The following is a 27317-nucleotide window of genomic DNA, read 5'->3' as shown; positions in this document are numbered from 1 at the left end:
TTCATACAAGGGATTTTATTAAAAGAATTCAATTCCAAACCATAAGTGACTGTATAATAATAGCCACTATTCAATCCAGATGAATGGGGATGGGGGTGCTGATTTATTTTTTAATTCATCTGTTGACAAAAGAAGTAGTGAACAACACCCTATAATTGAATAAACCACCAGAAATAAGCTTAAAGTTGGATCATGTACATGTGTAAGTGCGTTGGATACAGATACATTGGAAGATGATACAGTACCGATAATGACAGACAAACAGGATAGAGGCACATTTACACATTAATAGCAAGAGAGAAAGATACTTTTTAAAAAGACTATTTACAAAATGATTATGGAGAATAAATATGTACTGCAGCATCATTCCTAGTCCCTTCTGAACAAAAACAACCACTTAACAAAATAAATCACCTAAAAACTACAGCAAACAGACAGACTTACAGCTTATGTTTGCTTTTGTTCCATTTTTCCTGATCATTTGTATAAAAAGTAAAAACATTTCAAGAGCTTTATAAAAGCTGGAAACTATAGTAAGTGAAACCAACAGGCTTGTTCCCATAAAACAAAGACATAGTTTCATTGGTTAATCATTCAGTGAATATATATACCTCTACGACAAAACTATATAAAATGTCAGTGAATATCTTCTCTATACATGTGGCTGTTTATTACATATGTCAAAATGTCTAACACACAAAGCCAACTTGTAACATTGCAAGTAAACACTAAATACAAGGGTATACATCCTTCATTTTCCAAGTCGGACAATATCTGCCTGAACTTGTGTTAATTAAAACACTTACAGAATATGCCAATCAGCAGTACCATTGCAGAAAGGTGAGCTAATTGAATTACAGTGAGGGGTGCACGGTGCAGAACAGCGTGCTGGGTTTATCCCCTCTGAGTCTGTCCCCTCTGAGTCAATCAGAACAGGTGGGTTGTGGAGCGACTGAATGTGTGGTACTTCCTCTCAAACATGGATGGCAGGTTGACCATGGAGGGAGAGTGCATCGCCTGGAGGGAACAGAACAGGGACATCGATTAAATTAGGAAATTGATTGTGTTCCAAACCAGAAATGACCCCTCGAGTGTTTGTCCTTAAACTATGAGTTACTTGAGTGTTTACTTAAGTTCTTCTATATGAGGGCTTTCTGATCACAAGTATACGCTGGGACTTCTGGAGGACAGTTTAAAAGCCTCGACACGAAGATGGATTGTCATGTGGGCCGCAGAAGCAATCTTGTGGGAAGTGCTTAGTGAAGGATACAAGGTCGTTTTATATGCACCAGTCTCATTTAATTACTTTTACATTCAGCCTTCCCAGCCAAATGTTGGCATTGAACTAATCGAGCAAAGCCAATAGAATATTACTGTTCTCTGCCCAACTTGCAAAACAAGCGTTTAAACCATTCACAACATTTTTGTCATGTTGTAAAGATGTGGTTCTCGCTCTGCTTATTACTGTGGATGAATCAGATATATTGAAAAGGAACCCGAGTACTTATATGTTACCGCAGCAACTTGAACATGAAAAGGTGCTGCATAAATGCAGGGTGTTTTCTGGGGAAGCACAGGGTCTGGCTGGTTAAAATGCATACATATTTGACTCTTATTAAGAGTCTGCCCTATGGAGACACAAGTGTTAAAGGTAGGAGCGTAAACAGGTACGTGTCATGTATACTCCTTCAGTAAGGCTGCTGCTGGCTAATGCCAGGGTGAAAGGAAAGGCCAGCCTGAATAGCAACCCAATTTATGCACCAGCACCTCATTGCGTGCTTGTTGCTATAAACACCACCACACAATTTCACTTCAACAGGGCCTAGTCATGTTAATGAGATTTGAGGTGACATTATGGTTTAATGTGAGGACCTGGGATCAATAGCAGTGGAAAAGCGATGACCAGACTGTACAGGACAGACATGAAGCCAGTGCCAGGGTTTCACAAATGCCCAGTGATGGATTGCCAAAAGGTCTGGAGCCTCCATCCAAACACTCAAGCATCATGTGACACACAGATGTTGGCTTTATTGGATTAAATTAGTGGGAGAATGATTAAATAACTGTCACCACAACATTTACTGCTTTGGAGGACATATATCATTACCAAATCATCCGCTGCCGTGACTGCTGTAAAAATACATCCCTCCTTATTCCAAAACGGATTGAGGGGGTTTATGTAAAAGCTTGAGTGAGCGTCTGCCCGGTGCTTCAGGCGGATGTTAGCGGAACTGAGTGAGTGAGGTGTGCAGCAGATAAGTAACAGCCCACAGAGAGCAGGAGAGTGAGTTCCACCCAGGGCTCTAAAGGCTGCATGTACAACCTGGAGTTTTATTTGAGAAACATTACAGCTAACAAAATCCAATACCAAACAATATTTCGCCGCAATACTTCGCTACACTGCTCAAACAAGACCGGCTGAACAAAAAAATAATGAACCTTGATAATTGTTATGATTATTAGGCTTTGCTTTACCGCAGCTTCTGAGTGCTAGTCCTCTCCCTCCAGCGGCTGCTTGTTTCCAGTTCCCAGGCCAGACACAAGCCCCGCCCCGTCACTCAAGCAGGCAGCAGTTTCTCCACAGCTGTTTATTCTTTCAGCATGCTGTCAATTTATGCACTCAATATATTCTTAAAAAAACAAGAGCGATGCTGCTTCCCAGGCTGCTTCTAAATATGGATCCACATGTTCTCTCTATTAGACTACTAGTTTGTGTATCTTGCGCTCTGCAAAACACAAGTTAATCTAAGAAAGCTGGCATGTGTAAAGTTTTGCTAATCGCTAATGTTTATCGCTAGCTTGATAGCTAAATGCCATTTAGCAAAATGCACTAGCTAGGACAAAGCAAACGTTAGCGCTAATACAGGTTGCTACCAGTATTGGTGTAGATCAGCATGTTTGTACAATGGCATGTTCTGAATCAAATGGTCTACTTTAAAACCTTTGTCTAAATGTAATGTCTATTGAAAAGTGATTATAGTCCCCTGGGAAACACTGACCAACACTTTGGTTCCTACCTTGTTATAACCCATACCTGGCTTTTCATTTGATGTCATGCCAAACACCAACCATAGAATTCGAATAATAATTATATTTCTATGATTCCAACAATTCACCCAAGTGTTTTGATCTATATCGCAAGTCAAACCGTTACTCCACCAGCTTTGAACGGCTGTAAAAACAATATTTAATTGAAAATATATTTCACAGCGATTTAAGATGGTACAATGATTCCCTACACTATTTAGTGCTTGTTCTCACAAACTGAAATTGAGTTTACGGTGTAGAATTTTAGCAACCAGGAAATGACAGAGCGATTTCCATTAGATAACGCAGCCAAAGTCAGAACAGCTTTCACATTTTGCTGCTCCGGCGGCAGAAATCAATAGTCGAATATCACAGCCAATCACAACACTGGCGGGTAAGTAATACTGTGAAAGACTATAATTCCACTATTACTGCAGATATATTATGGATGTTTTCTTAAATCTACAATGCAAAAATCCTGTCAAGCACCTTTAAATTATGAGCACCAGTGCAACCAATATTTGTATTTATTTTGAGCCCTGGTGCCAGCACAGTCCAGGAATTAGAGGTTAGTCAGTGAGACAGCCACCACCCAAGCACCTATCCCAGTGAGTTAAAGCCAGCGTAGTGATGCTCACATCAGTCTGAGGTCAGTCAGCCACCTATAGGAGGGTCTCTTTGCGGGGGCTCAGGCAGCCTGCCTTGCGGGTGTCAGAGTAGGGGACCTGCAGGTACCTGCAAGCCCCAGGGGGAATCCTCCCTTTGGACGGGACCCTCAAGGAAGGGGGGCTGGTAGAGTAAGGAGGCCTGGTGTGGGTGGGTTGGGGTCTAGGTGTGGTCTCCTCAGGGCAGGGTAGACTAGGGGTGGGATCGGGGGTGTGAATACAGACGGGAACGCGGAGGCGGGGACAGGGGGCGTTGTCCAGGGAGTTCGAGCGCTGCACCACGGCAGCAGCAGAGTCCTTGGCGGAACCACTGAGGTTGAATGTGGAGGTAGACCGAGCCATCTACACAGTCACAAATCAGAGCATGGGGGGGGGGGGGTCAGAGTATTGGGGGAGAGAACTCACAAGACAGACTACTTATCCCACCACTGCACCAAGGTGCACTTAAAATCCCTTTTTAATAGCCAAGTTTGAGAGCAGTAACTTTCTTCAAATATTTAGTGTTGTATGATTCATCTTTACCGTTTTAGTAAAAGGAAAGATAAATATCAAGAAGGTAACCTCGCTCAGAAAAAGGGTAATCAAAGATTTTTTTTAAATTAAGCCTGACATCACTAACGCAGTTAGAAGAACAGGAAATAAATGTCTAAAAGTTCAAAACAGGCATGTGAAAACTGCAGCCATTGTCAAAATACAAATGGCTTGCACTGGAGGAACAGCAATTTCACCATTAGACATAAACTCCTAATGTGTAACCCATTTACCATCATGCTTTGGAGAGCACTGCAAATGGATCTTCAGAGGGAAACAAGGTACATGGCGCAATTAGACAGCCCATGTCAGAATCTTATATTACGTATGTTTCCTCTGGCATAGCCCTGTTAACCTCCTTTTGACTTGTAATATGCCCCTTTAGACTCTTGACTTGGTTAGATAAGCCTTGTTCAAGGCTTGGAAGTAGATGATTGGATGAACTTACAGACAGGGTGGCACTGCTGCCCACACGGCTCATGTTCTCAGAGCTAGGGCCAGGGCTCTTGTCATCTGGGGTGCTGTTGGCCATGAAGGCTCTCTGGATTACCCGTTTGGGTGTTTTGGTGAAGGAAAAGGCTCTCGTTACCTGGGGTGTAAACACAGTCACACAAACACTCAAAACCTGACTCAAAATAGCTCTTTCTAACATGCAGCTGTGAACATGTCTAATATCCAGCATAGGCCTGTGTGGAATACAGGAGTGAGACGGGCTAATTCGGCACCCATTTTACCTTCTTTGAAGTCTTTTTGATGACTCTAGAGGCTTTACTCAGCGTGCTGTCCATATCCTTTGTGCTCACTTGGACAGAGTCAGGCTCAGTGCACTGAATTAGATCTTGCTGTTTAAAATAGAAACAAATATAAATATCCAGCCCATTCTGCAACGCTGTGAAAATGCAAAGAGTGAGAAGCAGTAGTCCGTTTTTGCAAGCAGCTGGAGCTCATTGGTATTCAGGGTGCGGGGAGAGCCAGTGAATCAATTAAGATAGCAAGCCCAGGTGGTAGTAGAGGTTTACATCGCCACCTAGTGGACACCTCACTCAGAGCTGGAACAGCCCGGGCACACCGCCGAAGCTTATTGCGCCTGTTTTTAATTATGATGGGAAACATACGTCTGTCTGTAGCAGCCAATTACTAGCTAGCTTCCTCAATCAATCCCTAATACTACATCAGTGAAAAGACCTGTGGAGAGAAACCAACCCATCTATGTCTGAAGTGTTAAAGTTCAAACACAATTCCACTTCTAATTACATTAATCCATCTTCCAGTTTAACCATAGAGGACAATCTAATAGAATTAAAATGACCAAAAAGGACTCTTGCGCAATATAATTTGTAAGTGTAATAAAAGTGGCCTAAATAATTAAATAATAGCATTTGTGTCCTCTTCAACCTCCAGAGTCCAGACACTGTTCTACATGAGGACACCAGACCAGTGAGGGATGCCTTGGTCCCTTCGGCCAGTCTGGCTGTGTTAGTGAGAGGACGAGCAGACAGGCAGCATGTGTTACAGCTTGTGTTCTCAGGAGCCCTCCCACCCAGCCCCGTCTGGCCTATAGCGGCTCAGTGGACCACTGTCTCTCGCGTCTCACCGCGTCAGCCTTGCAGATGGTATTGGCCACCTGGCGACAGAGCATCTTCAGCCAGGTTGACTTCATTGTGTCCTCAGTAGTCAGCTGGAAGCTGAAGAGAAGATTCTCCTGCTCCGTGGGCGGGCGCACCACCAGGGCAAAGGCATTATGGCAATCTGAGAAAGGGAGAGGGGGTAAGGAGAAAGATTTGAGCTTTCTGGTTTGGTCGACTCGATGTAAAGAATAATGGTCTAGCTGCCCAAACATTTCATCCATTTCTCTTCAAGACACGTAGAGGGGCATCTCTGTATGTATCAACACTACGCTGGCACAATTACTGTAGTCATAACCGGGTTATTGTGTGTGTAACAAAAAGGTGACTTAAGACGAGACAGCCGGGCATTCGTGCGGTCGAGTCCATTTCTGGACTCTTAACGTGATGAAACTTTGTTGGTCCTTGCTGAAACAAGCAGTGTTGTAGCAAACTACTCTTCGGATGCCTAGGCAACACCCCCCTACCTGCAGCAGCACAGAAATAAAATGAATAGAATTGGAACCTCCAGCCCTTGCAATTTGACTGGTAAACTCATTGGTACACTCGCTGCCTGGTATTGTGATGCAATAATTTCCATGGTAATGTAGAATGTTCATACAAATTATGTTAGCAATGTGGCTCACGCAATGGAATGCGTTTTTTTGTAATGTCAGTTGAGTTGACTCAAAAACCACAGTACATATTGATAGGTACACCTCCTATGCGTTTATTACACTCGCAATGGCCGCCAGTCCACCCACTACGACATCATTGACTTGAATGGGGACGCCAATTCTATTGAATCATTTCTATGGCAGCACATTCAGAGGAGAAAATGTGCTTCTTGAAAAAAAAGTACATTTTGCTACTCGAACAGTTATAACCGTGACCAGTCATTTGGCTGACCAATATTAACAAAAACTCCATGACTGTCATAGCCCTAATCAACATACACTGCTTATAGCTAATACAGTGCATACTGACAGTGAAATTAAACCTAGCAGCTCTAGGACAAGGCCAAACATGAGCTGAGTCACTGCTAGTGGGAGAGAGGAGAGATAGGTTTACTTGATTATGTCTGGGCTGTCATATCAGACACTTAGTGTTGACTCCCAACATTAGGCTATCCAGTATACTTATGAATGAGATTTCACATGACCAAAAGGATACAGGGGAGACAAGGACAGAATTAACAATAAACATGCTCAGAGAATACCGTATTCACCCGAAAGAGTCACACAAACCAGCACGATCCTGTTGCTTAATAATAACGTTCACCCACAAGAGTCTAAGCCATGTCTAAGCTGGGGGGGGGGTTCTACTAAGCTATAGCTATATAGAAAAGTTCATACTAAGGATCACTTAGCTACGTCATTTAGAATTGAGAGATGGAGATATCCATACATATATCCACACACACACACACACACGTTCAAAAGTTTGGGGTCACTTAGAAATGTCCTTGTTTTTATAAAGAAAAGCTCATTCTTTGTCCATTAAAATATCAAACTTGATCAGAAATACAGTGTAGATATTGTTGTAAATGACTATTGTAGCTGGAAACGGCTGATTATTAATGGAATATCTACATAGGCGTATAGAGGCCCATTATCAGCAACCATCACTCCTGTGTTCCAATGGCACGTTGTGTTAGCTAATCCAAGTTTATCATTTTAAAAGGCTAATTGATCATTAGAAAACCCTTTTGCAATTATGTTAGCACAGCTGTTAATTGTTGTTCTGATTAAAGAAGCAATAAAACTGGCCTTCTTTAGACTAGTTGAGTATCTGGAGCATAAGCATTTGTGGGTTTGATTAAAGGCTCAAAATGTCCAGAAACAAAGAACTTTCTTCTGAAACTCATCAGTCTATTCTTGTTCTGAGAAATGAAGGCTATTCCATGCGAGAAATTGCCATGAAACTGAAGATCTTGTACAATGCTGTGTACTACTCCCTTCACAGAACAGCGCAAACTGGTTCTAACCAGAGTAGAGAGAGGAGTGGGAGGCCCCGGTGCACAACTGAGCAAGAGGACAAGTACATTAGAGTGTCTAGTTTGAGAAACAGATGCCTCACAAGTCCTCAACTGGCAGATTCATTAAATAGTACCCACAAAACACCAGTCTCAACGTCAACAGTGAAGAGGCGACTCGGGGATGCTGGCCTTCCTAGGCAGAGTTGCAAAGAAAAAGCCATCTCTCAGACTGGCAAATAAAAAGAAAATATTAAGATGGGCAAAAGAACACAGACACCGGAGAGAGGAACTCTGCCTCTTCACTGTTGACTTTGAGGCTGGTGTTTTGCGGGTAGTATTTAATGAAGCTGCCAGTTAAGGACTTGAGGCATCTGTTAGAAATTGTGTGTGTGTGTGTGATATAAATATAAATAGTTTTTTTTGGGGGGGGGCCTTACTGCTACAGTATAAGCCCATACAAACACATTGAATAACAGATTCACTACATGGAACATATAACACCCCCAAAAAGATCTAAAGGAAGTTTGTTCTGAAGTGTCTGTCCTATAAATCTGAGAGATAAGGAAGATAAGGGAATATTTGAAATGGTTTTGACATGTATTTAATCCCTTATTTCTGGCACTTAAGTCTCCATATACAGTGCATTCGGAAAGTATTCAGACCCCTTCCCCACCTTTTGTTACATTACAGCCTTATTCTAAAATGTATTAAATACACCCCCCCCCCCCCCCCCCAAATCAATCAATATACACACAATATCCCATAATGACAAAAACATTTTTGAAAATGTATTATGAAATACAAAACCGAAATACCTTATTTACATAAGTATCAGACCATTTGCTATGAGACTCAAAATTGAGCTCAGGTGCATCCTGTTTCCATTGATCATCCTTGAGATGTTTCTACCACTTGATTGGAGTCCACCTGTGTTAAATTCAATTGATTTGACATTTAGAAAGGCACACACCAGTCTATATAAAAAAAGGTCCCACAGTTGACAGTGCATGTCACAGCAAAAGAAATCCCACCATATCCACCTGTATTATATTTACTGTTTAAATGACCATGCCATGTTAGAATCGGTTCTCTTATTTTTATGGCTATATTTTGGTTTATATGAAAATAAGAGTAAATAGCAACCGTGGTTATGAAGCACGTGGTAGATTAATCGGCACTCAGGACAGACTGGGGAAAAGGTTAATCTTCCAACAGGACGACTCTAAAACACACAGCCAGAGCCCTGAACATTGCTGTGCAGCGACACTCCCCATCTAACCTGACAGAGCTTGAGATGATCTGCAGAGAAGAATGGGAGAAACTCCCCAAATATAGTTGTGCCAAGCTTGTAGCATCATACACAAGAAGACTCGAGGCTGAAATCGTTGCCAAAAAGGTGCTTCAACAAAGTACTGAGTAAAGGGTCTGAAAACTTAGGTAAATGTGATATTTCAGTTATGTATTTGTAATAAATTACCACATTTCTAAAAACCTGTTTTTTCTTTGTCATAACGGGGTACTGCGTGCAGATCGATGCAGATTTTTTATACATTTGCAAACATTTAAAAAATGTTTTTGCTTTGTCATTATGGGGTAGATTGGAGGGAAAAAAATAAAAATGGATCCATTTTATAATAAGGCTGTAACGTAATGTGGAACAAGTAAACGAGTCTGAATACTTTCAGAATGCACTGTATACAGTACTTCCATTCATTATTTCAACTGACACTGGGGGACCTTCAGATGAGTCTTGTGAGAACTGTGGGCGTCCGAGAGCAAAACAACCAACGTGTACGTGAGCCTCATCTTTCCATAGAGGGGTCACAATAGTTTGGGGGTTTTATTAGTGTGAAGCCCGAACTGTTCGGACGCTACAGACAGAAGTTGTCAGATCGGCTTTACCAACTTCAAAACGGAGAACACCATCGTGTTCGTGAGACTCCTCTTTCCATAAAGGGGTCACAATAGTTTGAAGGCAAAACCCGTTTGGACACTACAGACGATTTTATGAGAAGATCGATTTTAGATCTGTCTGACAAACACCGCTCTAGCTCTGTCACCTTTCACCGCAGACCCCCCCCCCCCAAAAAAAAAATCACCTATATCTTAAACTGACAGATTTTTTAGGTTTTGTGTTATTATTATGCTAATTAGACTTCCGCGGGGGGCTCGGACATCGTATCCAGGGGGTTAAGCACTGTCTGTTACGTAGTTCCGTAGAGAACATGCCAGGAGCTGGGGCTCACTCACCCTCTGTATCCTGCAGGTCCAAGACCCTCCTGATCTGGGACAGAGGCATGAGGGTGATGTGTTTGAGTTGGGCTGCAGGCCGCGTCTGGCCCAGAGGACTCCTGAAAGTGCTGATCACCTTATGTCTCTTCCTGGCAATCTGCAAATACAGACAAAAATTCTGAATCAAAAAGGGGCTTAGGTGCAGTCGGCCAGTCTGAATTTGAGAAACCTTTAGAGTCCCCCATCTTGGCGATGTAAAGATTTTTTTTTTTTTAAACGTTAAGGCAATTTCTTGCAATTCTACACATTTCTCCATGAAGCCAAGATACATTTAAAGCTAATTGCACGCCATTCGTTAAAATGTTTCCATTTGTTTTTTTACTCAAACATAAAATCAACTCCTAAATTCATTGTTTTTAGAATTTAAAAATGTCCCTGTCTAGCTTTTATTTGTGATTTTTATAATATAATCTTTGACAAATAAAACTTATCTTTACTACATACATCATATCTGAAGTATGTGTCCCCTCAGGGGGAGGGGTGATAGAGGTTATGCTGTGACAAATCAATAGGAATAGGGCCTCTTATAAAAGGCAAAAGGTCCCAGTCATTAGCATGCGTTTAAATGGCCAGTGTGGGGGCCGGGGCAGAGGTTTGGGTCTGTCCCATGAAGGCAGGGTGATATCTATCGGGCAGAGGGGAGTGGAGATCTGAATACAGAAGAGTTAATCAATGAATAATTCAAGGGTGCAGCCCCTGCTCTCCCCATCCTCATTACCAGGCTGCTCTGACTCTCCTGAATAAGGACACCTCAGCCATTCTGGGTTTGATTGCTCACCCCCATACTAATGTAACACTTCACTAATTAGGAGAGAGATAAGAAACTGTCAGCAACGATATATCGCACATCGATAAATAATCCACTTTTTTCCCCCTCCAACAATTTCCATTTAAGCATTTCAAATTCCAAAGATTTCATAATGAGGGGGAGGGTGAGAGGACGGCAAGGGGAGTAGCTGGTATGGCAAGATAGTGAAAATGAGCGATGGTGTTAACTTGGAGAGCGTTTGGGGTGTATTGTAAAGTTGTACAATCTAAAGCCATGTCACAATAAGGTGGCATGTGGGCAAGACCACAGTTCAAATGGTAGTTTTTTTCCCCCTTTCAAATATTTTCAGTACTTCATTGAGCCCATCTGGCTCTTTTGGTATTATTTAATTGATGTGGGCGTTACCTCGAGACAGTCGTTGAAAAGAAAGAGTGTGACATTTTCGCCTCGGTCACAGGGTTTGTCTCCCAGGGCGATGGTCTCCACCCTGTGGACCAGGCTGCGGTGGGACGAGAGCAGGTTGGCCTAAAGAGAGAAAAGAAAGGATAAATCACACTCAACCAAAGACATCCAGCAGCCATTTGTGAATAAATAAATAAATGTCACCAGAGATACCTTCATGATTCACTCACAGGCCTCATTTAAAGCTGGAATCCTTAGTGGTGAAACTGCCACGTTCGTTTGCGATATTACAACAAAGTTACTGCAGTCAACAAAAACGTATTTTCCCATTGCATGGGCAATAGAGCACAATATGTACTGCAAACATTTTTTACCATGCTGCCAGCTCTGCAATAAAAACAATAATGGTGGCACTGTTTCCCGCTACTGCAGATTCCATCTTTAAAGAGCCATAATTGGAATTAAATGGGTCTAAATCTAAAGATTGGTAATTTCACTGCTTATTCATGTGGATGCTCTGCTTAGGGCTGTGGCGGTCATGAAATTGTCAGCCGTCATACAAATAACTGCTGGTCTCACGGTAATTGACCGTTAATTAACTTACGTTTAGCTCCTCCGGCTTCCACACATAGCCTACAATCCACTGATGCGAACCTTGGGAACATCTACATTTTAAAAAGTCTAATAATTTAATATATAGCCTACACCATCACAGTAAATCCATTATTTATTTAGACAGGTGTAAAGAAACAAAGAGAGTAGTACACTCCATATGTATAAACTCCCAGTCATTTATTGGTTAAACAATAAATGACTGGGAGTTAATATACAGTACCGGTCAAATGTTTTAGAACACCTACTCATTCAAGGGTTTCTTTATTTGTACTATTTTCTACATGTAGAATAGTGAAGACATCAAAACTATGAAATGACATATGGAATCATGTAACCAAAAAAGTTCAAATCAAAATGTATTTTATATTTGAGATTCTTCAAAATAGCCACCCTTTGCTTTGACAACTTTTTAAACTCTTAGCATTCTCTCAACCAGCTTCAGCTGGAATGCTTTTCCAACAGTCTTGAAGGAGTTCCCACATACGCTGAGCACTTGTTGGCTGCTTTTCCTTCACTCTGTGGTCCGACTCATCCCAAACCATCTAAATTGGGTTGAGGTCAGTAGATTGTGAAGGCCAGGTCATCTGATGCAGCACTCCATCACTCTCCTTGGTAAAATAGCCCTTACACAGCCTGGAGGTGTGTTGGGTCATTGTCATGTTGAAAAACAAATGATAGTCCCACTAAGCGAAAACCAGATGGGATAGCGTATTGCTGCAGAATGCTGTGGTAGCCATGCTGGTTAAGTGTGCCTTGAATTCTAAATAAATCACAGACAGTGTCACCAGCAAAGCACCCCCAAATCACACCTCCTCCTCCATGCTTCACGGTTAAAGAGATCATCCGTTCACACACACCGCATCTCACAAAGACACAGCAATTGGAACCAAAAATCTCAAATTTGGACTCACCAGACCGAAGGACAGATTTCCACCGGTATAATGTCCATTGCTCGTGTTTCTTGGCCCAAGCAAGTCTCTTCTTGTTATTGGTGTCCGTTAGTAGTGGTTTCGTTGCAGCAATTCGACCATGAAAGCCTGATTCACACAGTCTCCTCTGAACAGTTGATGTTGAAATATGTCTGTTACTTGAACTCTGAAGCATTTATTTGGGCTGCAATTTCTGAGGCTGGTAACTAATTAACTTATCCTCTGCAGCAGAGGTAACTCTGGGTCTTCCATTCCTGTGGCGGTGCTCATGAGAGCCCGTTTCTTCATTGCGCTTGATGGTTTTTGCAACTGCACTTGAAGAAATGTTAAAAGTTCTTGACATTCTCCGTCTTGACTGACCTTCATGTGTTAAAGTAATGGAGTGTCATTTCTTCGCTTATTTGAGCTGTTCTTGCCATAATATGGACTTTTGACCGGTAGTGTATATATAGTGTATGCAACTATTTTTATAGCTTCCAGTTTATTTCGCTGTTAGTCAGCACCTCCACAATAAATCATTTTCTCTGGGTGTGCACCAGCTCATGCTTTCTATTAGACAGGTGTAAAGAAACATGATATGAAGAAAATGTAGCCTATTTCAGAAGAACAGAATATTCTGAGTCGTCTTTATGTTAGGCCCTGATCTGGCTATGCCAAATGGCTGTGGACTACACAAGTTCATTTAGCAGGCAAGATTTGCTTTTAATTCCTGTGGCATTATTTTATAGTAAGAACAACAATTGAACATAGCTGAATAAAAAAGAAAGGATATTTTCCCCAAGCGATTCGCGAGGGAGTGCGCACATGCGGCTATTCCATGTTGAGCGGTAAACAAAGAAGTAAGTCCTCCTATATGTTTAATTTAGAGTTATTCATGCAACTTTAGTTGTGGTAGAAATGTTAGGCTATAGGTTTTGATTTCTAATACATTCCAAGGATGGATGATGCAAGTAATGATTTGAAAAAAGTGGCATGAAAGGCAAGCACTCTGCTCCGTTTCTTGCGCAGGCTGCACACACTTAATCAGTCTCTCATTCACAATTTGACAATACTACCGCCAACCACAATTCGATTGCGCAAAGACTGGGCTTATAGGACATGTTTCACAATGCTCTGTAGGCTATATATATATGGGCTATCCAACCGTGTTCCAGGGGTCTTGGGCCTTTAGGCTACATTTGAAGTTATTTGGCGACTTTAGTTGTGATACAAACCTTATCAAAACATATATTGGCCTATGGGCAAGGCTACATGACGCACGCAACTATGATTGGAAAAGTCGCAAAAATGCGCTTTTTCTAGCCTTAGACTGCACATGCTGGGCATCATTCACAAGTGATAATATTCTCACCCCATCAGACTATTCTCAATTTAATCTAGTCTTTCACATTATTTAGTATATATAAACAATTTATTTTTAGGGGAATTGACCATTTTCATGCACCTGTCGTAACATGGGCAGGGTAAAAAAGGCATCATCTATATACACTTGAATAGCGAATGGAGGACGCTTTCCCCACAGATTAATTTCATGCCAGCCAGGTAAGCTACTCCGATTGTAATGCGAAGCAAAGTGCTTAATATTAGGAAACTTGAGAAATAAATATATTAGTAGGCCTTGCCTATGGAAAGCTGATGGGATCCTCTTTTTAATAGAGGCCATCAAAACTCAGTTCTCACTCAATTGCATAGCCTATAGAAATGAAGCGCAAAATGGGCTTATAGGAACACGGATTTCATTCCATGCATCAACCAGCTATGAGGAGCTGGCTCTCACAGCGCAACAGACGATTCTATTCCTCTCAAACTCTGAATGTCAGGGCTCTCATGAAGTGTTTGGTTTGATTTTCGATTTGCATTGATGTCAGAATGATTAGAGGGACCAGAGTGCTGAGTACCGGCCATTAGTGACTGACAGTTAGCAAATTTGGTAGACTACTACTAATGACCATCAGTGGCATCAGAGCTCAGTTTTGGAGAAGCCTGGTCACGTGGAATTTGACAGCGGTTGTGACTTAATATGTGGCATTAATATGGTCACCCTAACAGCCCTAGCTCTGTTTAACCAAATCCAGATAAGAGCTATCCTCACAGCCCAGAGCCAGAGGTGTACCAATTCACTCCCTCTAGTACCAACTCAAGTCCACTCTAATCACCTCAAAACAGGACACCAGAACACAGAAGAATGGCTTGGTTCACATTATACAAACAGCACAACATAAATTCTATCCAGAATGTAGCTTGAAACATGCACAATAAGCCGTGCATTACAAGATACACATATGTATTGGACAGTGCGAAAAATGCATCCCAGGGAAATTTGAAATATGGGTATCAGCCTGAAAGCATAGGGTGAGGCCTGGCCGTTATTGTGCTGAGGACAGCCATTTACAGATTAAAGGCTCAACAAAGCTTGCCACATTCTAGTGACGAAATACACAAACTTACAGGGCAGCCGTCAACTTCATAGACAACATCAAAGATCTGCTTCTGTCCCTCTGTCTTTCTCTTGTCTTCGTTTATATGACTGGGGATAAAATGCATTCAGTTTAGCCAACTGACACATTTACATAAAATTATTGTAGTAAGGGATAATGGATGAGGCTTCAACTTCATCACAACAAAATGCTTCAGGCATTGCTGGAAATGCACAGTTGACTCACGTCATAACTTCCTTGAGTGATTCGATTGCCTTCTCCAAAGTGATTCTGTCAGGGTTTTCATCGGCAGTGTGCTTCTTAATATCTGCAGCATGGATGGGGTCAATGGACAATAACATACATAATTGATAGAATAATGAAAAGTCAACAGCAAACGGATATGACAAGGACAAATTTATAACAGCGGATAAAGGCGAGGAGCATCTTTTTCCTTCATGACACTTTAGTTGCAAATCAAGCACTCTTCATACTAGTGTTGTCACGATAACAGAATTTTGAATTCGATATCAGGTTTAGTATCACAATACTCGATACCAAAACGATGCCACGGCAAAAAAAATAGTTGGGAGAATTTTTTGGGGGAAGGCTAAACTAGTTACAACTTATTAGTTAGCAACATATTGATGACTTAAATTTCTCCAAAAAATGTGCAACACAGTAAATGTAATGTAGGCCTGCCTACCTGTTACAATTGATCCATGTTACATTTAAAATCACATCAAATTTAATTCAGCCCCGGTCTCCCGTATGCAGTCACGTCGAATTGCGGAGCACTATGCTGATACTGTTTCAAAAAAGTGCAGTTCACGCTAGTTTTTTTAGGAGTTGAAAAATAAATGAGGTTGTGATGGAAAGCTGGTCTTTTTAACAAGGGCCATCAAAAGTGCTTTCAAAGTGTTTCCCGCGATTGCTTAAAGCTGACTCCCCATTGCACGGGCAACAAACTAAGCCTAGTACTGCCTTGAGAGAATTCAAACAAATTGACAGACACGATCCGCTCAGTCAGTTTATGACATGAGACACATTTTGATAGAAGTACCGAAAGTAATAGAAATTCTACAACTGAACCGTTTTTTATGTTGTAGTATCTAAAAAGTACCACAGTTTTGCAATACCGTGAAACACTTCTTCATACTGCAGCTGAGGAGAATGCATTGCAATTAGTACTTCTATCATGGCACATATGCAGCATGTTGCTCAACATGTGGCTGTCAATTGTGAGCAGTGTGTGTGGTGTAGTCTACCGTTGAGAAGGAGGGCAACGCTTGGCAGTCTCTGCACGGGGCGAATCAGAAGCTCCACCAGCTTCTGCCGCCCACACTCGGGCTTCGACTGATTGATCTGGAGGCAAGAAAACACTAATGTTGAAGGAGAGGAGACCTGACAGATGTCGCAAACTACTCATATAAACATGCTCACACAGAGTTTCTCAAAGCTTAATTCACAAAGAGATGAGAAATTAATGATCTTTAACATGAGGCATATGGTAACTTCAAAACCCACACTCACATGGATGTATACACGAATGTACATAGTCTCACATACCTTGAGGAAAGCATGGAAACGTGGCTTCTGCTTCTCACACCTCACTATCGTATCCTTGCTCATCTCAAAGAAGTTGACGAATGGTGGGTAAGCCTTCACCAGGTCTTTCGACTGACAGAGAAGAACAGTCAGAATGTCCAAAATGGCTAAAAACAACATATTAAGAACAAAGGCTTGTTATGCTCACGTATTTGAGAATGATGTCCCCGACACTCTTGTCCTCAGACCAGTCCATAACCAGCTCTTCCAGATCAGCCTGTCAAAACAACCCAATAAGCAGAGACACAGAGGGCCTTAAATGACTACTGCAGACTGAACTCTTGTTCAGGTCATTAGGGCGGCACACAATTGGCCCAGCGTTCTCCAGGTTTGGCCGGGGTAGGCCGTCATTGTAAATAAGAGTTTGTTCTTAACTGACTTGCCTAGTTAAATAAAAAAAAGAAACTTTGGACATTTCCAGGAGAGAAGTGCTTACCTTTATCCTGGTGTGTACATCATAGATCTCTGGGATGCTGCCAAAGATGGTCTTGATTTCTTCCTGAGCCAAAATGGGTCCTCCAACTTGGTCTTCCTTTTCCAGGGGGAGTTTGAACAACTATAGGAACAGACATTTCAGGTGAGACACAGCCAAGATCCCACTATTCCCTAAACCAATACACACACCCACCCCCCAATACAGATGGTACCATTGACTTATGCATGGGTGGAGAAGTCAACCAACTGGCTGTGAAACACGTGGTTTAGATAAGGCCTCACTATTTCAGACTGAATATTACTACCAGAATGGCATAAAAAAGACAGTGAATCTATTTTCAGCATTGGGGAAGAGAAAAATATTTCTAGAGTGCAGGTATGTATTAAATATAACAAGCCAACCTCCCTTCTCATCTAATCAAAGACTTAGAAAACACCAAAACAATAGGTCTTTAATCTAATCAACTACCAGGAATTAAACCCATTAAAATTCCTGTGATCTAGCAAAGCTATATTCAGCTTTCCCTGTAAAAGGTATAAAAAAGGCTCCAAATGGCTTTTAATTACAATTTGTTCTAATAAAAACACATTTTAACAAGCGCCCAACATGTGTGAATCATAATGGAAAATTAGTATTCAAGCCCACACTTGGCAGGCCAGCTTATCGGCGAACTTCAGAAGGCAGTGGACATGAAGTCGACCTGTCAGCAGTCAGTGTTAAAGACCATTTGATGTGAAGCCTGCCATCTGTCTCATCTGAGCTGGCATGGTGTAGTGGGCATGGGGCAAAGGACACAATACTACTGGTTACTTCATAAGACTGGTGGTGGGTGACCAGGCCTGGGTGAAAGTGAGCACAGGTGACTTAGGGGGGAGTGAGCCAAGGAGTGGGTACATTATTTTTGGCATAGTGATGTTTGCTTAACCAGAGAGTGAGCGAGGACATTCCATTCTACTTGTATCATAGTAATGCTATAGCAAGCAGAGAGAGAGATGGAGAGCTGCCAAAGTGGGAGCAATGAGACAAGGAAAGGCCTGAGGCTTGGCTCTATGAACAACAGAGTGAGTGGTGTGGTGTGAGTGGGAGCCTGCCTGCCTTGCTGACAGTCCTGATGCTCATAATCCTATTCATTTTCTCCCCCACTGGTCACTGGACTCAGGCACCGGTGGGCCAGCCTGATAAGGACCCTAGCATCCCCGGTGGTGTTATGTGAGCCCCATGTCCACAGCAGCAGCAGCAAACCTGCATGACTGTGGTGAGAATATCCACATAGTTGCTCTCTGTCTGGTATAACTCCTTGGAGACCTGCCATCTTGCAGACTGCTTCAGGACAGCAGGTGTAGAGCTCTTCGACGGCCGGGAGTGTTCTGGGAAAGTGCCAGAGAGAGTCAAGAAGTGAATATTGATTGAGACAGTGGAGAAAAACATGTTGTTTTCTTCAACAATACACAATCCAGAACTTCTGTAGTTTTTGACTTCCTGTATGCCTCATAGTTGAGGAAATAAGAGTATATTGTCTGACATGCAAAGTGAGAACTACTCTGTGGAAGCTTTGGGCTTTTGTCTTAGCTAGCGAGAATCGTTTGAGAAGGCAACAAGTGTATTTCATACCATCACACCCCTTCATATCATCTCACCCTCAAAATCAACTCTCCGGGCTTTAACAATCAATATACTATTCTTCCTGTTGTACCTATTTGATCAGCAAGACAGCACTAAAAAAAACTTTATACAGTTTCTAATATCATGCAAAAATCAGATTACACCACAGCAACAGTTCAACTGAGTGACCTGTCTTCTCCTGACCCGCGCTAAGATAGAGTGACTCCTGGGACGAGTCCATCCATGAAGCCTCCTCCGTCTCTGTGGCCTGGGCTGGCTGGGGGCATGGGAGGCCCTCTAGTGTGCCAGTCTCCTGCTGAGGGGTAGGGGTGCTAGAGCAGTGGAAGGTCCACTCTTGGTCTGCCCCCCTACTCCTCTCTCTGGCACTCCTCATCCTCCTCTGCCTGCTGGTCTCAGCACATACCCTCATACACCTGCTGCGTTCTACACTGTTCTCTGAAAGACAGGGTGTTCAGTCTCATTGGGGGGGGGGGGGGCGTTTCAAACAGAATAGCAGAGCGTGTTGCTTCTTCCTGCCTCCCTCTGCGACCAGTAGTGACTGTCCCCACAGTCTATGACAGGGTCCTGATTACAACTGACATGAGACACTAATTATGCTATAAACCCTGTCTCTTTTTGCCTGCAATAACTTTTAACGAGGACAGAGGGGCTTATTAACAACCGTCAAAGTGTTCCCAGAACTGTGACATGACGTGTGGCTGATTATGAGTGACTATGGCTCCTCTCACCTGCCAGGGCCTTGCAGGTCTCTGGGGTGTTGGAGATGTCCAGCAGAGAACCAATGGACAGGGAGTGCTCGGCAGAAGGCCTCTTGCGGGGGGGAGGGAAGGGGGAGATCTCAGTCTCCTTGGTGAGCTGGGCCAGAGTGTCTCTCAGACGCCTCCTCTTCCGGTTACTGTTGGGTGTGTTGAGGGACAGCAGGGACACAGCCTTCTTCATCACAGGACTGTCCATCTGAGAGCAGGAGAGTAGCAGAAACACGGGCATGACGGATGAAGGTGTATGGAGATAAGTTTGACGAAACCCCCCCCCACTCCGATAATAAACTAGGTGAAATTACACAAAGCAGTGACGTGGAAGTGTATGGACTACGTTTACATGCATACAATACTACAATTGGGAATACTCAGACTTATATAATAGTTCGATAAAATTGTTAAGATGGTTTGCAAGCCTACATGCTGAGAGACTTTGAAAAATGCAGAAAAACTTTCTATCGCAGCAACTAAATTATTTTTGTGGAGCCTATTTGATTCTGAGTTGGGACAAAGTGTTTTTGATTTTCCTAGCTCACTTCACTCGCACCAAAGAGGGACACTCGTGAGAATGTGTGCGACACAGCTATAGAATATCAGCAGTGTCCATTCCACTGTAGAGATTTCTGCATATATATGACTGACTCACGACAGAACTTACCTTCTCATAGAAGTACATGGACTCCCCTGCTCTGGCATCCATCTGTATGCTCCCCCAGAACCACTTGAACAGTCAAAGAAACAGAGTATTGATACAAGGCAGGGAACACCAGTGTTGACTACCTCTGTTCAAATTACGTGCCTAGTCGAAAGGAAAATAAAATATTGATCCATCCAAGTCAGTATTTCAATACAACTAAACACATTGAATAGAAATGCTTATTTTAAATACTGTTTAGAAATATAACAATGCTTATTTTCCAAGACTCGACAGTGCCAACATATTAGAAAATTAATTTGAGGTGCATAAATGCCAGAATTTTAGGTAGTATGCTTCAGTCAGACAAACTGTTCTTATGTTGTTTTTATGTTTATGTCTGCCTCCCCCCGGTTCAGTGATGTAAGCTGACATCTACTACATTGAAGTGCTCACCTCCTGTTTGACAACATAAAGTCTCCTTGACGGGACGAATGGCAGCTCCTTGACAGAGTTTTCCTCCACCACCATGTGAGTGCACTTCTCATCTCCAACCTCCAGGTAGCTGCCACCTAGGAGAAACACATTAGGATTAAGGTTTTAGAAACTCCAAAAGGACTCCATAAAAAGAAAATACTATTGAAGAGGAATATGTGCATGCAGAGCAGCTTTTGTAAAGACTAGACATAACATATTAAAGAATGAAAAAAAATACTGAAAAAATAACAGTCTAACGAATCAGCAACATCTCAGGCCAATACCATGTTTGACTGTCCTTTCCTCCATGTTGGTCTTGTCTTCGTCTGAGAAGCCCAGGAAGCTCAGCACACAGTCTTGAAAGGGGGGAACTTTGAACTCTGTGCGGAACTCTTCATCTCCAGCATGGAACTTACTGTAGGAACAGGTGATTGTCAGCCCCTATGCATTTACACTGAGTATACAAAACATTAAGAACACCTGCTTTTTCCATAACAGACTGAACAAGTGAATCCATGTGAAAGCTATGATCCCTTATTGATGTTACTTGTTAAATCCACTTCAAATCAGTGAAGATGAAGGGGCGGAGACAGGTTAAATAAGAGTTTTTAAGCCTCGAGACAATTGAGGCATGGATTATGTATGTGTGCCATTCAGAGGGTGAACAGGCAAGACAAAACATGCAAGTGCCTTTGAAATGGGCATGTTAGTAGGTGCCAGGCGCAACGCTGCTGGGTTAACGCTCAACAGTTTCCTGTGTGTATCAAGAATTGTCCACCACCCAAAGAACATCTAGCCAACTCGACACAACTGTCGGAAGCAATGAAGCCAACATGGGCCAGCTTCCCCGTGGAACGCTATCAACACTTGCACAGCCCATGCCCTGGCAAATTGAGACTGTTCTAAGAAAAGAGGGGGTGCAACTCAATATTAAGAAGGTGTTCCTAATGTTTTGTATACAATAGTATAAGTTGATGTACAAACATGAATGTGAAGACCACAATCAGGTCCATGAGCATGAGGAGGTACTTACACATCATCTCTATGCTCCCAGGCCTTATGGATCCATGTTGGGGTGAGGATGGGCGTGCCCATACACACAGCAAGCTACAAGAAACAGGTACACGTCACATTAGGAGAATGATTGTTTAGAAATGTGTATTGAGGTTACTGGTCCGCTGTAACATTAACCGCAGCATAGGGTGGTTATGGGTGTATAAGAGACACGCACACGCGCGCGCACACACACACCAGGTACTGCAAGAGGTCACAAGTTTATTCTCCAAAGCTAAGGATGAAAAAGGGCATGTGTATTGAAACTGCTCTCATTCTTGTACTTTGTTAACCACGAAGACAACTTCTGATGTAAAACAGCTCAGTCTGTCTGTTAAGAGAACAAGGCTACTTTTCCTGTTTAAAGTGCTGGATCAAAACATGACGAAACTAGTTAAGCTTTCAATTCAAAAAAGGATGGGGTGTGGAGAAAAGCAAACAGAACTACAGATAATCAATAAAAATAACAATTTCACAGTCAGCAAGTGAAATGTCATGTAATGAACAAAATAATCCAGAGTTAAGAGTGACTCCCTGAGGAGAATCTATGAAAAACACAGCTTAAAGGAACCAATGAGGGAGTGTATTAGCACACCGCGAGTTTTGATAGTTTAAACTGTGCTGTGGAACTAAGTTTGAAGATATTCAGTTAAAAGTATGGAAAAATTGGTGGCACAAAATCACAACTAAATCATATGGATTAGGTTTATACATGAGCTCTTCCAGATGGGAGGAAATGTTAGGGGTGTTTTACAAACCTTGTACTTCTCGCCATGAGTGGAGTATGCAATGAGATGGGTGACTTTAGTGCTGAAGTCCTTACGGATGGCGCCACCCATGTGATGCACCAGATTCACCAGGTTTTTCTGCAGGGGATAAACGAAAGTGACATTTGACACCAACATATCTCTCTTAGCATCAAAATAGCAAACAAACCCAACATGTTGGTACTTGGTAGTGTTACAAATGACAAAATCAGCTTGAATGCATTCCACTTACAACTTCCTCTTTGCTGCGGAAACCAGTGAAACACAGTGACAAGTTGAGCATGGTGGTCGAGTATAAAGGACGAGAGGAAAATGGCAGGGGCTGTGGGAAACAAACATGGTTCTCAAATCTCTGATACTGAAGACTTTCCTCCAATGCTTGTATCAAGTTCTAATCTTTTGGGGGTGCTTTACTGGTCAGTAGCAAAGCTGCATGGCCTATGCATGTGTAAACATGTGATGTTATACAGAACACAAACATCTCGAAGTTAACAGGCTCTGTAGATATGGGGAGAGATCCGGAGATAATTACTCATTCTGAATATTAATGGCCATATTTCATGCCTTTCGAATCAGTGTCTGTCCATGTTCAGTTTTTAGAGTTGTGATTTACTCCTCCATAGATCTACAGTCATCTTAGAGCGGTGACTGGTGAGATGTGCAATGATCTGTGGCCAGTGGTGTGTTCAGCTTCTGCAGTAATCGGACTGTGTTGAGCAGGTGCTCTGCTTAGACCCAGATAACAGTGACGCATTTCTCAGGGTTCATGGGAACAATCAAAACCCTCCTATAAATCTATTTAACTTCAAAGCACAACTTTCCCTGCGTTTTACTTCATCTTCCTGTAGCAGGCAGATGCTAAATTGCACCATAACAGTCAAAACATCAGATCTTGAACCTGAGAGGAATGATCCATAGCTGAGCACTGAGTGCCATCCCTGAGTGATTGAGTGAGTATATTTCAGGAGTGATTTGCTCCTGTCCTTACCTCCTCTCTTCCCGCACAGTGCAGAACAACCGGGGGGCCCACGATCCGGTTGTCATGTTTGTAAAGGTAGCTGTAGTCAGGCGAGGCAAAGTCTGTGAGCACGAACACAGTCTCAAACTCTGTGTTTTCTCCGTCTCCAAACTCTTTGACGTTGTCTGTCTTTATGCAAGGCACGTTGATATCCTGTGGATTAAAATACTGTTAATGAGAGTAGGGACACACAAGTAGTTCGTTGATATAAAAAGGAGTAATTTTATAATTATGAGGGGTATATCATATTGCAATATGAATGACTCATTTAAAGCACATTTAGGTGAGTTTAGAGCAAACAGGAACATTAAAGTTCAGGTACTTGAAAGCCGTTCCTTCATTTGCAGACACACACACTGCCGCACACCATGATGATATTCCTAAATGCCGTACGAAATTAATTGAGTGCTCACTCAGATGGTGTTATTTTGTTTTTGATTAACTCACTAAATTCAGTCAAGAGCAGAAATTGAGTCAAGAACACAAAAGGTCAAATATTACTACCATACATCAGAGTACAGCGGACTAGAGTAATCAGCAGTGTGAACGTGTTAGATCATTATGTTAAACATTTAGCTTGGACACCAGGTGTTAATAGAAATCTGTGACATTTACCAGTAATTGTGATGATACTGCTGCAGTTACACACAAATCACCCTGTGATTGCCCATGCAAAGACACCCCCTTGGTGCATTAAAGCATGCAACACACTCCCAGTCCGGACAAACACATACCATATTGACTATAGATTTTATCAATTTCTCTCCGGCCTCAACACCCGGTTCCCCTCCTTTAATCTTAACCACCGGAACTTCCATTATTCTGACGGCCTGTAAAATTAAGCATTAACGTCAAGCTGGCGACACCAAACTGACAAATTCTCTGAACCAGGGGCCAGTGTCCTTGCAACCCAGAAGGCAATGACTTCAAACAAATGTAAAGTGCAATCCAGGGGGAAAGTTCCGATGTATTAAAAGTTCAAAGGAGCAGGATAACTTTTTTTTGTCAATTCAGTCCGATTAAACTGTTGGCGGATGTGACAGCAATAAAATTTGATTTGAGTAGTCACATACACATGGTTTGCAGATGTTATTGCGAGTGTAGCGGAATGTTTCTTGTGCCGACAGTGCAGCACTTATCTATGTACAGATTGTCCCACGAAATAGATAATTTAAAGGGGAAGTTCAAACATTTTTACATTTAGCCTTATTTTCAATCGTTCTGTGCATGTAGTTGATACCACAAAATGTAAAAAAAAAAAAAATGTAAGACAAAATTGCTTGTTTTGCCGAGTCATCACTTGCCATTGAATACAAGGCAATTTGAAAATGTGTCTAAAGCATGTTATAAAAATCTGCAAAACACTCCAAACCAACTCATATTACAACACAATCTCATTCTGGATAATGCCTCTGTACAATATATATTTTTTTTTAAATAATTGTTCTCCATTGTTCTCCACATAAATCCATGTTTGAATGATACTGTAAAAAAAAAAATGCAAATATGGATTTACGAGGCAGTGGAAAATGTTTTTTTTTTTTTTTTTTTTGGATGCAGAGGCATTATCCTGAACGAGATTCTGATTATTCTTTAGATATGACAAGTTTCTCAGTTGTTCTCAAGGGTGAAGCCATTTTATTCCAGCAGTTAGGCGTGTGCTGTTTCACATTCACAGACAAATCCCATTTGCCCACTCTCCTCCCCTGACTCGCACACAGACATGTCTCCTGTCCTGCCTTCACTATGAAAGCTTTGGCAGTAGTGGGTCTCTAAAGGCTATGGACAGGACAGAGTCTGAAGTTTAACTGGAGAACCTGGGTGAGATTCTCCTCATCTTGGCCGAAGCTAGACTGCTAAATAAATAGGCTATATTAGTCCCACATTTATTTGTAATGATATTGACTCAATGCACTCATCCTTAAAACAATAAAAACAATCACAAGAAACAAAACAACGCAATGTTTTCACAATGACAACCCATACAACTGGGCTCAGAACTATTAGGGCATGGTACCTGCAGTGCTTTAACAAGTGCTCCATTTTTGGCAGCTTCTCCCACAAGAACGACTCTGGTTTCGACACGATGCAGCATCTCTACAAGAGAATACAGAGGACTAAGGGCTCAGTGAATCTCAAAGGTAATGTGAAAGCAATCATAGAAAGAAGTCTTTCCTGTTTTGCGTGACAGCCTCAGGTAAAAGGAAGTTAATATCCAACTGATTGAGAGAAGGGGAAACTCTTGCCTTCCATGTCTTCAGAGTCCAAACTCAGGAATACATCCTTAGTAGTCTCAGCCAACCTGGAGTCATACACGGAGGAGTCCACCAGCAGGCTACGAGCCATCCCCAAAGTAACTATGCTGCTGTCAGCCATGGCAGTGTGACAAGGGTGGTGGCACAATCCTGTCCAAACAATCAAAAGTTAGGAGAGTCAGAGCTTGAGAAGAGAGTGAGGAGTAAACTGCCAAACCACTTGGAATAAAAATGGAAGCGAATGTTATGTTCTAGTCTGAACTAGGCCTGACTGTGCTGCTACAAAGCCAACTAGCTTGGATGAGCGTTGTTGATCTAAGTGTTAACGTTAGAATCAAGATAGCAAGCTAGGCACATGATTACGATTGGTTTGTTTTCTAAGATTTAACGTTACATACAGTATCTGAATCTTGTTAACCGTTAGCTAGCTTTGTGCAATGCCAAGAAGTTGGCATTGCACAAAGATTGAACATGTTATCTGCTGAAATGTAATTTGATGTGAACTTAAAATGAGACTCAGATTGTTAAAATTTTAACAATAACGTTAGCTATGTGCACATTGGTGCAATGTCTAAGTTGGTTTGAGCAAGTAAGAAGTTGGTCCACTAACGTTAGTTAGCTAACTTCCAACTGCTGTTCTAAATGTATAACTAGTTATCGTTATTCAGGCAGGGTATTTCAAGCGTTTTTGGTAGTTATCTTGGCATTTAACATTATTCGTACTTTACCATTGTGACACAACATCAGGAGTCTGTGTAACGTTAGCTATGCAGTGTGTCCCAAAGTTAGACGTACTCAGTCGATTTTTTTACTTTTCCTGTTTAAAGCAATATCCCATGGCTATGTATAAATACAGTAAAATACATCCCCAGTTGTTAATCAAGGTTGTTGCTGTTACTTAGTTAGCTAGAAACAATGTGTACGTTAACGTACAGTGGACAAACTTGTCAAAGGCTGAACGAGGCAGGCTGGCTCACATTAACAGTAGTTATATACATTACCCAACGTGTTGCTAGCGACCTGCTGAACAACTTTAGCTAGCTATTTAACGCGAGCTCACTTGTTGGCCAACGGTGCATATTGTTAGCTAGATACTTAATAATCATGGTTACTGGGAGAAGTAAACAGAAACATCAAAAGTACTTACCCAAAGCTTTGGAAATAACAAAAAAATAATCGCAGGTGACAGTTGCAAACTGGCTAGTCGACCAGTTCAGCTAGCGGTTGGCTAACTGAATAGACACTGCTATCTGCAGGTTATTCCTGTCTCTAAAAGTAAATATATATATGTTTGCGGTACAACAGACAAATATTTGCTTAAATCTTATCTAATGCATACTGAAAACGCGAAATTAACTTTGGTTGTCGGAATTAATTGTTTGTCTGCATAATCCATTTTGTTTGGGACATTGTACTCCCGTGGACAAAACAGTTCGCTCAACCTGAATTCAAAAAGCAA

The 27317-nt window shown here is 41.9% G+C and overlaps 1 protein-coding gene across 5 annotated transcripts; it reads right to left on the bottom strand.

Annotated features, from left to right (window-relative positions):
- On the bottom strand, positions 1-27317 carry ect2 (epithelial cell transforming 2). 5 transcript variants are annotated; one of them, XM_029707323.1, is made up of 26 exons: positions 27006-27316; positions 25850-26008; positions 25621-25700; positions 24338-24433; positions 23574-23756; positions 22818-22907; positions 22577-22684; positions 21799-21872; positions 21050-21180; positions 20745-20860; positions 20313-20375; positions 19625-19850; positions 18516-18640; positions 17274-17393; positions 16986-17054; positions 16799-16909; positions 16498-16594; positions 15476-15557; positions 15261-15339; positions 11272-11391; positions 10056-10194; positions 5818-5972; positions 4958-5065; positions 4672-4812; positions 3763-4034; positions 1-1017 (listed from the first exon to the last, which is right to left on the bottom strand). In XM_029707323.1, the coding sequence occupies exons 2-26, from the start codon at positions 25977-25979 to the stop codon at positions 924-926; spliced, it is 3009 nt and encodes a 1002-aa protein (XP_029563183.1). In that variant the 5' UTR covers positions 25980-26008; positions 27006-27316; the 3' UTR covers positions 1-923. The 5 variants fall into 5 exon arrangements, with proteins under 5 accessions (XP_029563183.1, XP_029563186.1, XP_029563185.1 ...); XM_029707324.1 differs by having other exon boundaries at positions 909-1017; positions 3666-4034; positions 27006-27317; XM_029707326.1 differs by lacking the exon at positions 3763-4034.

This window comes from Salmo trutta, chromosome 22 (assembly GCF_901001165.1).
Source record: "Salmo trutta chromosome 22, fSalTru1.1, whole genome shotgun sequence".
Taxonomy (NCBI): Eukaryota; Metazoa; Chordata; class Actinopteri; order Salmoniformes; family Salmonidae; genus Salmo; species Salmo trutta.
This window is presented reverse-complemented; position numbering and strand designations above follow the sequence as displayed.

Excerpts from the sequence above, each read along its gene's own strand:
- ect2 (XM_029707323.1), bottom strand. The coding sequence starts at position 25,979 with ATGGCTGACAGCAGCATAGTTACTTTGGGGATGGCTCGTAGCCTGCTG. Across the intron at positions 16,910-16,985 it reads GGGACATCATTCTCAAATAC|TCGAAAGACCTGGTGAAGGC; the intron begins GTGAGCATAACA and ends CTTCTCTGTCAG. Across the intron at positions 15,558-16,497 it reads CGTTGCCCTCCTTCTCAACG|ATATTAAGAAGCACACTGCC; the intron begins GTAGACTACACC and ends TCCATGCTGCAG.